This window comes from Anolis carolinensis, chromosome 6 (genome assembly GCF_035594765.1).
Source record: "Anolis carolinensis isolate JA03-04 chromosome 6, rAnoCar3.1.pri, whole genome shotgun sequence".
In the NCBI taxonomy this organism is placed as follows: domain Eukaryota; kingdom Metazoa; phylum Chordata; class Lepidosauria; order Squamata; family Dactyloidae; genus Anolis; species Anolis carolinensis.
The window spans coordinates 73,351,661-73,367,269 of record NC_085846.1 but is presented as its reverse complement, the minus strand read 5'-3'; the positions used below and the strand labels follow the sequence as shown (position 1 = coordinate 73,367,269).

At 41.0% G+C, this 15,609-nt stretch overlaps 1 protein-coding gene across 7 annotated transcripts in view; it reads left to right on the top strand.

Annotated features, from left to right (window-relative positions):
• rbms3 (RNA binding motif single stranded interacting protein 3) overlaps positions 1 to 15,609 on the top strand; it is a 958,643-nt gene that overhangs the window by 515,673 nt on the left and 427,361 nt on the right. For all 7 annotated transcript variants that reach the window (XM_062958203.1, XM_062958201.1, XM_062958202.1 and 4 more), the window contains one exon: positions 127 to 296. In XM_062958203.1, coding sequence (XP_062814273.1) covers positions 127 to 296 — 170 coding nt within the window. The remainder of the gene's footprint in view (positions 1 to 126; positions 297 to 15,609) is intronic.

Genomic DNA, 15,609 nt, shown 5'->3' with positions numbered 1-15,609 from the left:
TCAAGGTGGAGAGGTCTTCCACTTGATTGATCATGGTAAAAGCTTCTGTAGCATTAAATTTAATGCTACAGTTACCACCATGCTACTGATGGTATTTTTTCCAATAACCATTTTTCTTATTTTCAGCATTCCTATGCACCAGCTCCCCACCCCATGGCTCCTCCCAGCCCCAGCACTAATAGTAGCAACAACAACAGCAACAACAGCAGTGGCGAACAGTTGAGTAAAACCAACCTGTACATCCGAGGCCTTCCTCCCGGAACCACTGACCAGGATCTTATCAAGCTGTGCCAACCGTAAGTAAAATAGCTTTGTTGTCCTTCTGGCTGCATGTGTTTGAGTATGACACTTACAAGGACAAATTGTCCGAAACAGCTTCTAACCTCACACAGGCAGGCTTATTTATGTGCAAATGAAGTAGTTAGGTGCATGGTATGCCTGTCACTGGAGAACACCTGATAAAGGATAACTTGCATCTTTAGCTCAAGTGTGATAAAAAATCTTCCTGACAATCCATGCTGAGAAAGAAGCATCGTTTGACCTGTAGAGTCATTGGTGAGAATGGAGGAGAGGCAATTGCTTGATTCCAGGTAGGGTATGCATTAGTGGTTGCTACGGAAACTTGCTGTAGTGAAAAGAGAATATATGGGAGGAAAACATCAGACAGAAATGTCCACAATGTTCCTATGGTGGTAACTTTTTAGGAGAGATTAAATGGCTCGCATGAAGACTTCAAGACTGCCAGTTTAACGTATTGGATCAACATTAATTGTCTTAAAGGCTGCCCTGGATCAGTATATCCATATCCATAATAAAAGTGAAAACCTGTATATGTGTATGTGGCATGGGTGTCTGCTCACACAGACAGCCCCCAGCCTCCAAAAACAGGCTATAGTTCCCAGTGCTAAGGAGTCACCAAATCACTCCACTGACATTGCGGTTACAGCGAGCTCCATGAACATGTAGCCCAAACCCTGCCAATGTCCTTCCCAAACACTATGGCCCACCACCCAAGGAATGCTTTCATTTGGGAACCATTTCATTCTAGATTTTGCATTTTCCTCCACCACAGGCAGGCATCCCAGGGTTCTCCATTGGTGTGAAATTTGCATGACCCCGCCTACTGCCTGCATAACAAATCTGTCAGCATAACAAACACAGCAGAACTGAGCAGCAACTAAATTTACTGGAGTTTGGGGGATTGACTCCACATGGTGGAAGTTGTGGTTCACTCTGCATCAAGTCAGAGCACTATGACTCCTACTGGGGAATTTAGAGGAGGTGTAGTTCACCTATACCCAGAATGCTATGAACCCAAACAATGATGGCTTTGGGCCAAACTTGCCAGGCATACCTCATATGTCTAGATTTGAATACTGGTGGGTTTTGAGGGGAATTGGCCTGGACGTTTGGGAGTAGTAGGTACTGAGATTTATAGTTCACCTGCAATGTATGAGCACTCCGAACCCCTCCGATGATGGACCAGGACCAAACTTGGCACACAGAGCCCTCATAACCAAAAGAACATATTGGACATGTTTGGGGAAAAGGGAGTTATAGTTCACTTGCATCCAGAGAAACAGTGGCCCACACCGACAATGGACTTTGCACCAAACTTTGCACAGAGAAGCCTCATGACCAACTGAGCATACAGCAGGGGTTTATGGGAATGGGCCTTGATTTTGGGAGTTGTAGTTTGCATGCATCCAAAGACCACTGAACCCAGCCAATGACGGATCTGGACCAAACTTGGCACACAGAGTCAACATAGCCTGCTGTGGAAACTGACAGATGTTTTGGGACAATTGCCCCTGGAATCTGGGAGTTGTAGCAGTTCACCCGCATCCAGAGAGCACTGCAGCCAGGCAATGACCAACTAATGACAGATCTGGACTACACTTGGTACACAGACCCAAAATGGCCAACTTTGAATACTGGAAGGGTTTGGGGAGGATTGACCCATGATTCTGGGAATTGTAGTTCACCCCTCTAAACTGAGAATACCTAACAATCAAAGACAAATAATGCCTTTTTCAAATAACCCGGGTATTGCCGGGTTCCCAAGCTAATTTAGAATAAAACTAGCATTTCAAAGGAGTACTAGTATATATCAGCCTTTTATTTTAATACTCTTTTCTATGCATTGAATGTTAGATAATTCTGGAAGCAATAGTTAAATATTAGTGGTTGCTAAGCAAATTATTGGCATTTCAACTATTAGGGTTTTGGGGATTTGAACATTTGTTTTACTGTTGTCTTTAGTATTTTTGTCTCTTCTGCTTCCCCCTTCACTGGTTTCTAGAAAAAAAAGGAAAAAAAGGAAAGAAAACAAGAAGTTAAAAGAAAAGGAAGGGTGGGTGTCCCCAATAAACTCTCTCTGAGCCCCATTTAGAATGGTGTTTGCTGTGGAAAAATGTTTGTTAGAAGATGTATGACTTCTATGGATTTGAAGAACACATTTGCTTGTTTTTAGTGAGAAAGTGTGTGTCTCCGGACAGCAAGAAAAAATGCTCAATGGTTGTAAGATTTTTCACATTTTTGGATTTTCTTTGCAAAAATGTCATTTGCTAAAAAAAAAATAGATAGTGCAGAAAAGCTTTGAAAAATTTTTTTTTTTATCAGAGTCCTAATATGTGTGTAACGATTTTTTAATGCATAAAAGCTCTTGTAATTTCATTTAGTGGGTGGGAAAACTTAAAAATAGTTTGTTCTATTAGAAAGATTTACACCCCAAATGTCTTCAACCATGTACTAAATACATACGATGCACTCAATCCTCCCAGTATATGCTCACTGTGTGTCTTCAAATTTTCAAAGCCATTACATGGCCAATAAATACATTATGTGGCAAATAAATATATTTACTAATTTCTGTACTCAACAAGGAATTGATAAAGCTAAGTATAGAAAATGAAAAACTATAGAAAAAGTGTTGTAAAAGACTGGACATCTATTAACAGCGGTTAATGTTATAAATAAAATTCCATATGCGTAACTTAAGGATATGATCATGGAATATTTTATTCATTTATTTTAGCTCTGTTTACAGTCAAAAAACTTTGACAAATTCTACAGAAGTCCAAAATCAGCATATTATAGCTATTGTCCAGCAGTCTTTTGTCTCCTCACACCCACTTCTTCTGTCAACACCATACAAGTCTTCCTTGCCTTCGACTCTCTGATGTTTTTTCCATCAGTACTTTCTAGAGTAGTACTGCTTTACATCACTTCTGTTGCTTGAAGTTCTGTCTCCTTCAGGGACTGTTCCTTGAAATTCCTTACAAGAAAAGGTCAATCACATAGGAATAGCATAAGCCTACATGTAACTGTCAGAACCCTGGCAGGAGAGCACCAATAACCATACGCAGAGGCCAATCTCTATCTAATATCTTTATTAAAGAAATATATAAAAGCAATAAAAACAAGTGAAGAATATAGTTCGGAAGCAGACCTTTCAAAAGAGGTCAAATATAGTCCAAAATGTATTGTCCAATATAAGATATTAGAGTTCAAAGTTTTAATCCACTTGACCGAAACACACACTTTGCCAAGCAGTAGTGTGGGGAAATAGCAGAGTCCTAGAGTTCAATGAAGCTTGACAACAAGGCTGGAATTAAACTTGATTCTTGGCTAGATTCATAACTGGAAACAAAGGCAAAACATGAGCGTGGAGCAGGGTCTGTGGTAAAACTGCAAGGCTAGGCAAGGCTCGAAAACTTGATCCGAGAAGCAAGGAACTGGGGTACGAAGTCCACACACGATCTCTCTCCTGAAGCTGATCAATTGACTCCGCAAAGAATTCTTCGCGCCAACCACCTATATTGGGTCTCGTTTTCCCGCCAACAGAACTCTTTCCCTAGAGAACGAGAAGCGAAACCCAACTCTGTCCAGATGTGTGACTCCTTAGAATTTCCCAAGGGAAGCAAGCCTAATCAGCTTGATTTCTGGCAGCAATGCGTAAACTCCTCCGTTGAGCTTCTCTGTTTCCCCTTTCTCTGGAATAAGATTCTTTTCTGGGAAACGGGGGGGAGTTCTGCCCAAGGCCTGTTTGGCTGAATTCTTGAGGGCAAACAGCAACATCCTGCAGGTGAAGAGACTCCGGCTCTTGCTGAACCGGCGAAAACCCCATGTTTTCCTCTTTGTCTGCCACAATAGTACTAGGAACAGGACTACAAGGCCCATGAGTCATCACAGTAACTGATTTCTTTCCCTTCATCTTCAGTAGCCCTGCTGAGGAGTACACCCCCATACAATTGTAAATGCATGAAATGGGGAGAGCAGAATGCTTGCTTCTCTATTGTCTTTGTTGAATCTTGTGGCCTTACCCAACCAATTTCCACACAGAGGAGGGAAATTTCCAAAACAGGAAGACTTGTGGGGAAGGCCTGCGATTTAAACAACAAATTGCATGTAAATCTACTAGTGGAAGCTAGTGGCATGTGATGACCACCATTTTGGGGTGGGATATAAAGTTGTTGTTGTTGATGATGATTATTATATTATTATGCAGAACTTAACAAAGGTATTTTTTAAAAACCTAATGAACTTGGCCAATTTCTTTTCCAAGTTTTGTCATTTAAGCAAGAAGAGTCCCTACAGCTCAATGTGCATGCATGGAAAAAGAAATATGAACTAGAATCTCTACCAATATGCTATCATCAAACAGTTTGATAAAGAGCAGTGTGAAGGCTTGGTTGAGCCTTGGCCATGACATTGATGGAGACAAAGTGGCTGTCAGGGCAAGGATGGGTGGCTGCTTACTGGACAGCAACTTCCCAAATTAAAAAGCATGTACTGGTTCTTCTACATGAAGGGAAGAAGACAGGCTGAAGGGAAAGAGTCAAAGATAGAAGAGGAAACATCAGGCAGTTGGTTCTGAAATGAGTAGTATACCTTGAGCATAAGTGGTGTGGGTTAAAAACTAGTGAGGAAGCATAACTTGTAGACCTTTCTGAGCTCCGATGAACAAGACAAGAATGCTGGTGAAAGGGGAAAATGGAAGAGCAGAAGAAGTGGAAGGACTCTTTGGGTGGAAGAGCAGAAAGGGAAAGGACTGGGCTATGGTGCTTTTGGTGGATCAGCCAGATACTATTGCAAACCTCTAAACAAGCAGAAGAGTGACAGCCATGCCACATATTTAACACTGAGCTGTTCAAACCTGGCTCTGGTATATATTCTTCTAAGGGTAATGGAACTGGAATGGTCAGATAGTATTTTAAATGAATATTCATTTTGTGGGAAGTTAAAAACTTCGTGGCAGAAGACCTACCTATACTTGCTAGGTCCAATTGAGCATAGATATCATGAGTGCATTGCATGAGCATTTGTTTTGCCCTAGGTCCTAGATCATTCAGAAATTGTAAAGGAAGGCCAGTTTTAGCCATCTCATTGTTTAAAGCCACTACCCATGATGACTTGTGGTCATGCTGGACTTGCTCCTCAAGACATAGGTGAGGAAGTCTGCTGTAATTCATCCGATTTATTTTTGCACTTCAAGCAAGGTGAAAAGATAACCAAATGAGTTTACTGAAAACAGGAAGAACAAACAAACTTCACCCAGGACTGCTTAAAACAATACATTTTGAAAGGAGATTTTGCTGGTTGCAGTCATTTCTCTGGAATCCTTGGAAGTCTTTTGCCTCTGATGTAAAGCGATGGATTATAAGCTGGTGCTTGTAGGATCAACTCATTTGATCTACTTTGTGAAACTTGGGCCGACCACAAGCTTCTGTTGTCACTGGGATTGATGGTATATGAATACTGCTAAATGCACATTTTATAGTGCTAAGGATGCCTGTTTTGGATTACTATGCCTAGGATTTCCAGACAATACCCAAACCTCTAAACACTGTAGCTCTATTGCAGAAAGAAAAGAGTCTAGCAAGAGAACTCTGTGCAGGCAAATGGACTAAACCAACTAAGGCTGGCCTCTTGGGATTTTTTAAAGCTCCACTCAAAAACTAATACAAATGGAGGCTTCTACACTATTGGGAAAACCTAAACCAAGGAAACTGAAGCAAAGGAGAGGAAAGGCAGAGCCAGGACTTCACAGACATCTTCTAAGAACCATGGGACTGTCCCAAGTGATTTCTGGCCTTACCCACTGTGCTGGGCATACATTGGACTTGGTGTTTTGCCAGGGATGGGAGAATGGTGGTGGTGTGAAAGAGCTCTCGTTAGTCCCACTGTCATGGACTGACCACCACTTGGTCAAGTTTAGAATTACTGCGACCCCTAAACTCCACGGGGGTGGTGGGCCCATTAAGATGGTCCGCCCCAGGAGGCTTATGGATCCAAATGGATTCCTGATGGCTCTTGGGGATGTTCCCGCCTCCTCGGCAGGTGAGTCTGTTGATGCTCTGGTCACTCTCTACAATAGGGCAATGGCCAGGACAATAGACACGATTGCTCCGGAGCAGCCCCTCACAATGTGCAGAGCTAAACTAGCACCCTGGTTCTCCAGGGAGTTGGCAGCAATGAAGCGTTAGACGAGGCGCCTAGAGTGCCTGTGGCGAAAGCGACAGAGCGAATCAAATTTAGAACAGGTTAAAGCCCAAAGGAGAGCATACTGCAAAGCGATGGCTGCCACAAAAAAAACCTATTATAGCTCTAGAATTGAGGCAGCCAAAAACCGCCCTGCCAAGCTTTTTAGTACAGTCAGAGGGCTGCTTAATAACACCCCTCAAACTGCATACAACTCCTCTGTTGAAACAGCTCCACTGACTGCCTGTTAGCTTCTAGGCACAATTTAAAGTGCTTGCTTTGGCCTACAAATTCTTAAATGGCTCTGGTCCAACTTACCTCTGAGAACGTATCTCCCCCCCTAATCTCCCCCTCACTCGTGTCTTTCAGGAAGCAGCTGAAAACCTGGCTGTGGGACCAAGCATTTGGCCCATCCTAAGATATGAGTTGACATGACCTGATGAATTCTGTGAATTAATATTAGAACACAGACTGGCTCTGACTTTGGCTTGAAACTTCCCCTACTATAATGGTCATATGGTTTTAATTGTTTTAATTTGATTTGGATATCGGCTTTTATTTGTGTTTTAGGTTTGGGTTTTTTCTCTCTACATATTGTATTTTATGTGGCATTTATTCTGCCATTGTGTAAGACCACTCTGGGTCCCCTTGGTGAGAAGAGCGGTATATAAATTAAATAAATAAATAAATAAATAAATAAATAAATAAGTATGTGTAATCTTTTAAAGACAGATTCTTAACTTAGTGCACATTATTGCCAGCTTTTGCAGCAGTTAATCATATGTGTTAATTATGTGTTGTGTGAAGAAATTAGGCTGCTTTGCAAGCATTGTTCTGTGATTACACCATGTAACAAAATTTGAAAAAAAAAATCTGTTCCTGGTTTGAAAATGTTATTTCCTGTTTAATTGTGCGGTACTTACTTTGAAAGTAGTTGTTATGTTCCAAAAACTTTGTTTTTATGGCTGGGGGTAGTACTATTATTTCCTTCAGTTTACGACAGGGGTTCGCAAACCTTTTCAGCCATGGAGCCCTTTTTAAAGCAAAAGTTTCTCATGGTGCCCCAAGAAATGTTTATATATGATATTATATATAATACAATAATTATATTATATTATATTATATTATAATATATTATATATTATATATTATGATATTATATATAATGCACATATATATCAGGCATGGGCAAACTGTTAGATGCATTGTGTTTTAAAATTTGACAGACGGGCCAGGCCAGTGGCAGATGGTTAGAGAGTGTTCGTGTGAACTACTTGAAAATAAACTTGAACAAATTCCTGTGTACACTTCACATATCTTGTTTGTAGTGCAAAAAAGGAAAGAAATGACAATACAATATTTAAAATGAAGAACAATTTTAACTAACATAAATATAACAGGGGGCCATCCAGTCCTACACCCTTCTGCCATACAGGAAAAGCACAATCAGAGCATCCCCAACAGATGGCCATCTAGCCTTTGTAGTAGCAATAGTAATAATAGTAGTAGTAGTAGTAGTAGTAGCAAAAATCCCAGTGGCTGTCCAGTTCAACTTCCTTCTACCATGCAGGAAAAACACAATCAAAGCACCCTGTGAGTGGTGGGAGGGAAATAGTATTCTGGAAACATGGAAGGTGAGTGAAAGGATCTGAGCAGTGAGGAAAGTGAGGAAAAAAGACTTTTACTGGCAAGGGAGGGAGGAAAGACTTTTGGCAACAAGGGGGGAAGGAGCAGAAAAGAGGAGGGAAAGCTTGGAGGGGAGGAGGAAAGGACAGAGCCCCACAGAATGCTTTGTAGAGCCCCAAGGGCTCAGCGGAGCAAACTTTGAGAACTACTGGTCTAGGGTCTAGGCCAGGCATGGGCAAACCGTTAGGAATCGTGGGAGTTGAAGTCCAAAACACCTGGAGGGCTGCAGTTTGCCGATGCCTGATTCAACACTTCATTTGTAATTTTCCTTAATGAGAATATAATTGACAATATTAGGGAGATATGATTCAGTACCTTGGAGAGCTCAGATGGTAAACCAGCATAGATTCATCATCCCACGGACTGATGGAGGCCACCAGCTGTTACTGCAACATATGGTTTTACTTGCATGATCTAGACCTGCACAAATGCCTGTTACATAGGAACCTGGATGTATCCATAGTCTCTGCCCATGGCTAATGCTCAGGTGAATATTCAACATATTGAAAATTCTTGTGAGATTGAGTTGAATCCACCTCCACTATTTCACATTTTTGATATGTATCGTATTACAGGGTGTGAAATATTGTTAATAGTTACATTCATTTTGACAGTCAATAGTTCAATTCATTTTAGTGTCAATCTTTTGTATGATTTTTGATGATAACATATATATTATTAATTGGGAGAAAGATGGGTATAAATAAAGATGATGACTTATCATTACTGTTTTTGCTGTCAAATATCATTTTGTTTTGTTTTTGTCAGTGAGTCTACAGTGTCACTGATGGAAGCAAACAGGACTGTGAACATGGATATTGAGGGCATTTTAGTTTTGTACTATTTTGTGAAAAGTTGCATTAGGTGTCAACAGAATCTCACAGATATAGGTGTGGACATGCCTTCTAGTTGATTGACATAATGTGCATTTAAACCTGGCATTCACCTCATCTCTTTCAGCCTTGCAGTTTTATCATACGCCTCAACACAGTGCTTTCATAGTCTCTTCATTGTGACACTCCTAGAGAAATTTGGTGTGGATTATAAGGTCTAATCCACAACAGGTGTGAAAACACAAATATCTGCAGTCTAATGTATCCCAGCTGGCACTTTAACATTGTAGAATCCAGAAAAACAGGCTTCTGTTTATTTGCTCTATGAAAGCCACAGCCCTGAGTGGAGTGTCCAATAGCATATCATGTTTATGGTTCTGAGAGTAGCCTGCAATCCTCAGGGGTCCTGTGTTACCAAGCAAACTTCACTGCAACTACAAATTGTTACAATCTTTAACACACCCATTGCTATAATTTTGATTGAGGCTGTGTTTTATGCATATGAACCCAGTGAGTTTAATAATCTTCATTCTCAGGCATGTGGGCATAAAAACTACAGCCTTTATATCTTTTATCAGGATGAGGTGGCATCTTGAACAGATACTGTTATGTTTCATTTCCTTTTATTGCAAAGCACACTTTTAGTAGCAAATTCAGCCATTGAGTATCAATGGCTGTTTAGCCAATAGGTCAGCATAAGAAACAACAAAGAAATATATACATGCTTTTGCAGATGGGCAATTAAATGGGGGGGGGGGGGGGGAGAGCAACTAATAGGACTTCTTTGCAAGCAAAAACAAACCAAAATGTGGCCATTTAGGACTGAGAATGATCAGTAACATTCCCAGTGCTGTTAAGATTCATTTACATTAATCATTTGATGAAAGAACATGCAATGTAATAAAGTTTTAGTTACACACTGAAAATTCATGAAGGAATTTTGTCTTTTAGGAGACAGTTCAACAGGTGGGAAACTACTACAAATAAAGCCCAATCATGTGCTTTTACCAGTCTCGTTTCTGGGTTGTTTAATAAAGAAAAGATAAAAGTTTAAAACTCTTGACCTTCTGACCACAACCTTTATAAAGACTGCTGTGCAATATTTTGTTGCAGTTCCCACTTGTATGGTTTATAACAGATTTCTAACGGGAGCCGGCTATAGGGAGCCCCTATTAAAGCAGCTCCACTGGCTGCCGATAAACTGCCGGGCCCAATTCAAGGTGCAGGTTTTGACCTATAAAGCCCTATACGGCTCGGGCCCTACCTTTCTCCATGATCACATCTCCTCCTATGAGCCAGTGCGGACCTTGAGATCTTCCGGGGAGGCTCTTCTCGCGCTCCCACCACCGTCTCAAGTGCGGCTGGTGGGGACGAGGGAATGAGCCTTCTCGGCAGTGGCCCCCCGGCTCTGGAATGCACTGCCAAAGAGATCAGGCAATCCCCTACATTATCCAATTTCCGTAAGGGACTGAAGACCTGGTGGTGTCGGCAAGTTTTTGAGTAATTATATTGGACTACCGCCGATTTCTGAGCCTGGATATATTGCACAAGATTCCCCTAGCCTAAAATGATACATTTTAATATATTGGATTTATGGTTCCCGTCCCCTTGATCTGGTCATGTAAGTGTGATTTATTGTTATAATTGTATTATTTTACTTTGTTTAATAATGTGTATTATGTTGTTATGTAATGTTTGTGTTGCTTTTATGACTGTAAACCGCCCTGAGTCCCATCCGGGAGATAGGGCGGTATATAAATAAAGTTGTTGTTGTTGTTGTTGTTGTTGTTGTTGTTGTTGTTATTATTATTATTATTATTATTATTATTATTATTATTATTATTTATAACAGTTCTTGGGGAAATAATATGGTATAATAAAAATAATAACATTTGGACTACAAATCCCAATTTTCCCTGTCAGAATGGCTACTGACCATGTCAGTTGGTGAGTTCTGGGAATTTTAGTTCAAAAAAGTAACTTCCCAAGCTTTGGTTCACACTAATATAATTGATTTTATACTATCCAAATTATGTAGGCGCTCACTGCCCCCATCCATTTTATTATAATAATAGCCATCACCGTGACTCACTGAACAAGCTGATAGAAATATGATTTTAAGGGCCGAGTAGCCAGGTTTCTTTTGAGCAGCCTCTTTTGAAATTTGAATGTGTGAAAGCCAAACTTTTCTCCCACAGCTCTTTTCCTTCTTCCTTGCCATGGTGTTGCTTCTTTGTCCCTGCTTGCAACCTTTCCTACCTGCTGAGCCACAGATCCAGAGCATTGAAAGCTCAGGTGCAAGGCAGGAGGGAGAGGAAGTAGTGAGCAGAACACATCAGGCAGGACTATAAGGTTTCTTTGTCAGGATATGGCTACCTTTTTTGCCACTTTGCTCTCAAGGTCACAAAGGCTTGTCTGTGGGGAGAATTACAACTCTATTATTATAACTAGCAAATGTAAAGGAAGACAGTAAGTAACCTCTACTGGTGAGGCCTTTATAAGTGAATGTAGAAAAAGTTTTCAACCAATTAATGGAGGGATGATGGAGGGAAGAGAGCGAGCGAGCAAACGGATAATCTGATTTTCAGCTTCTTTTGTAAGTAAAGAGCATATTTGCAATCACAATTTGTACTTTTTAAATGTGCTTGGTGTGCAGTTGTAAAGAGCAGAAGGAAATAGGAATTCATGTTTAGTAGGCACTATGGTATCTAAGCCTCCTGCCACTTTTACATCTCAGTGGTATGCTTTTTGTTGTGATGTGTACTGTACGGGGAATAGAAAATAGCCATCTGGAGTGCTAGTGACACTCATACTGCGGAGTCCATTACCGCACAATGCCAGACATTTCTGACAAATGGATCGACACCATCAAACCTTTTATCAATTTAAGGGTAACCTTGTCAGAGTAATCTGTCAAACAGCACCAATATAACTATAAGAAAACAAGTCATCATGAACTCAGTGGTAACCAAGTAAATAAGAAAAATGTTGCTGGAAGTGTTTTCATTGTTGTATACTTTTGATACTGCAAATGCTCTCAAAGGGTTTTCAGCTAAATGATAGGGAGTCTTTTGGATGCAGTGTTTTCTGCATTTCTTATATGTCACAAATACTTCGTTCCTTAATAAATGATGTTACATGCTCATCAAATGTTATGTGATCCATAAGCACATCGTGCTTGGATTTTCAGTTTCAAATTCAAGGCATCTATCTGACTTCATCAGGTTATTTTTTAAAATTAAAAATGCTCATTTCAAGTCCAGTGTTGATACCAATGATTTGATTTGTGGTTCAACCCATCTGGTAGCCACCAGATTCCTAAAGTCTGAATGTTTTCAAATATTCATAGCTGCAAAGAAATATTGGACAGTCATTTCATCCAAAGTAAAACGAAGGAAGAAAAACCTGTTGTGCTTTTTGTTAATAGGTATTGTTTTTGGTACACTACATGTACTGGTCTAATTAATTGGTTCAGCTGAATTGATTATAGCCCAATTCACAGAATTGATTTACAAATGTACTGTGTCTAGATTTTCCCCAGAATACTTTCCTAGACCCATTTTTCTCTCTCCAGATAGAGAATTACCAACACCTGATACGATCTTTCCCATGGTTTTGTTTCAGATCCCCAATGTGAAATTACAGATATACAAGGATTCTGTTAAAGAAGCTGTTTTTTACAAAGTATTTTTCTGACCACACAGGCTCTCCTTTTTTCCTCCTTCTCTGTATAACTGGACTTCTTTCATTTGTTTTGAACATCATTATGAGGTTGGTGAATAACTAAAGAAACACAGACATGCAATGTCAGGGTTGCAGCATCATGTCTGCAGTAAGTGCAGTAAAGCTTGAGCTGGAAAAGAATGGGATACACTATTATCCCAGTATCTACTGGTGATACTTTATTTATTTATTTATTTCTATCCCGCCCTTGCAGGGGACTTAGAGCAGTAATATGTTCCTGAACTTACTGTGGAAACAGAAACCTGTGGATAATAATAAATCCTTTTAAAATGAATGACTGCTGCCTGAAGTTACTTTAGGGTCACCCTGGAGGACCTTAAATACTCTTAGAGGGGTATATTCTCTAGTAATTTTCTAGGTCCTCCAAGTGACTCTAAAGCAAATTTCTGTAGAATGGTCTGGAGGACCCCAAAAATTCCTAGAAGTCTCATCTTTGTTGAATATGGGGAAATGAAACTCAGAGTATTGATCCTGCAGCAATAAGGGAGGGGGGACATGCTGTACTTCTGCTCTAATTATCAGGGACAGTAACAGCAGCTGCCTCTCGGACAGTGTTTCTCAACCTGGGGTCCCCAGATGTTTCTGCCTACAACTCCCAGAAATCCCACCCAGTTTACCAGCTGTTAGAATTTTTGGTAGTTGAAGGCCAAAAACATCTGGGGACCCCTAGAACCACGGCTCTAGGATACCTTTTCTGAGCATCAGTTGACAGCAAAATAGAAATAAATAGGGAAAGTGGATTAGCCTGACCCACTGGTTGCCTCCACTATTAGTTTGGCCACTAAAATGGAAATCATAAGAAAGGTGAATGGTAGTGAAAGAAAAAAAATTGTCCATGGTTGCTTTTAAAAATGTTCTTGTGGTCTGTAAGAACCTAGTTGTTTCATGTCACATGTCAGTATTGTCAGTTTTGAATGAAAACTTTGGTGAAACATGCCAGAGTTCTCTTCCTTTTTTGTGGGGTAGGAATCTATCCCAATTCTTTTCTTTAAAAGGTAATGCCAAGGAACACATTTATTTCATTAATGCCCGTATATTTTGAATTTGGATTCAAATTTAATGATGACATTTTGAAATCCATGGGAGCTGAAGTGTCATCTGCACTGCCATATACCGATTTTACTTGAGTCTAACGTGCTTTTTTTTTTTTTTTTTTGCTAAAACACATTGCCAAAATTAGGGTGCATATTATTTTTGAGTATTGTGGTAATTTAAGTTCTGAGCCAAATGAAAAGGGGAAGTTGCTTCAAAAAAGCCAGGACTTGAAAGCATAGAGAAGCCATAGGGAAAAGAAAGAAAATACATGGCTAAATAAGTTGATGGCTTTTAAACATTTTCTGCCTCCATTCCCCAAGGTGAGATGCTACTGAAGGCTTTGTCAGTGGGCCTATGAAACCAAAGGGAGGGCTTGGGAGGCAGGGAAGAAGCCCAGTCCTGGAGGGCAGGAGGAACGGAGGGGAACTTGGCAAACTCCAGAAACACCTTGGAGGAAGAGGGCAGTGGAGCTTACTTTAAGGGACCATCCTGCCTTTGGCTATAGCTCTGCAGCCTCCCTCCCACACTCCACGCCGGTGAGTTGATAAGAACGGAGGGGAACTTGGCAAACTCCAGAAACACCTTGGAGGAAGAGGGCAGTGGAGCTTACTTTAAGGGACCATCCTGCCTTTGGCTACAGCTCTGCAGCCTCCCTCCCACACTCCATGCCGGTGAGTGGATAAGAACGGAGAGGAACTTGGCAAACTCCAGAAACACCTTGGAGGAAGAGGGCAGTGGAGCTTACTTTAAGGGACCATCCTGCCTTTGGCTATAGCTCTGCAGCCTCACTCCCTCCCTCACTTCACCTTGGAATGAATAAGAACAGAGGGGAAAGAACTTTGTATAGCTTCTGTCCTATTGAGCTGCTGCCTGCTGAACACTTTAAAAACCAGAAGTCTGTCAAACACTTTGGGGGGACAGTGTTGTCGTCATTAAAGCACTTTTAAGTGTAGAAGGGGCACCAATAAGCACTTTCCAGTAGAACTGAACTGCTGCACTGCACTTTATGAACTAAACTGCTTACCACCTATATTACATCAAATATTTATTGTGATAACATCAAATACCTATTGCTGGACCCTCCTTTGGACTTGAATTAAGCACTATAGCACTTTGACACTGAGGTTGTTATAACCACAGTCAACATCTGTAGTGATCAAGGTGTATTAGTAGCTAGGGTATTAATTAAGGGTCAGGGAGGCTAATAGGAGGGTGGGAAGGAGGGCAGTGGTTAGAGGCTATTGGGCCAGTGCAATTACCATCCACAGATAACAACACAAACAACACTGAAGCACTGGAGCACTTTTATAGGGGTTGGGGTAAAGAAATTAACATCCTAACTCCTTACGCTTAGTATACGCTTCCAATCAGAACATCAATATAACCCTCAAAGGAGGTAGGAGTGGGAAGCAGGGGTAATATGATCCTTGTGTGTGAAAGTGAGTCTACCACTATGGTAGACCATGTAGGGAGAGGGTGTGCATTTAGCAGCTGGGGGAGGGCCCATCGAAGTTATCCAGGGGAGGGGGAGATATGGGAAAGGGAGGCATAACTTAATTCAGCCTAGGGTGAAAAATAGAGTGCTTGTAGATCTAAAACGGCCTCCTGACATAGTAAAGTTGAGTGCCCAGGTTGGCGGACCCTCCGATTTGAAGGTGGTGCTGCTGAACGCCAGGTCTGTCAATGGTAAAGCTGCAATCATCCAGGACCTCATTCTGGATGAGCGGGCAGACCTGGCATGCATAACAGAGACCTGGTTGGACGAGGCTGGGGGAGTTAACCTCACCCAGCTTTGTCCACCAGGATATATCGTGCAGCACGGTCTGCA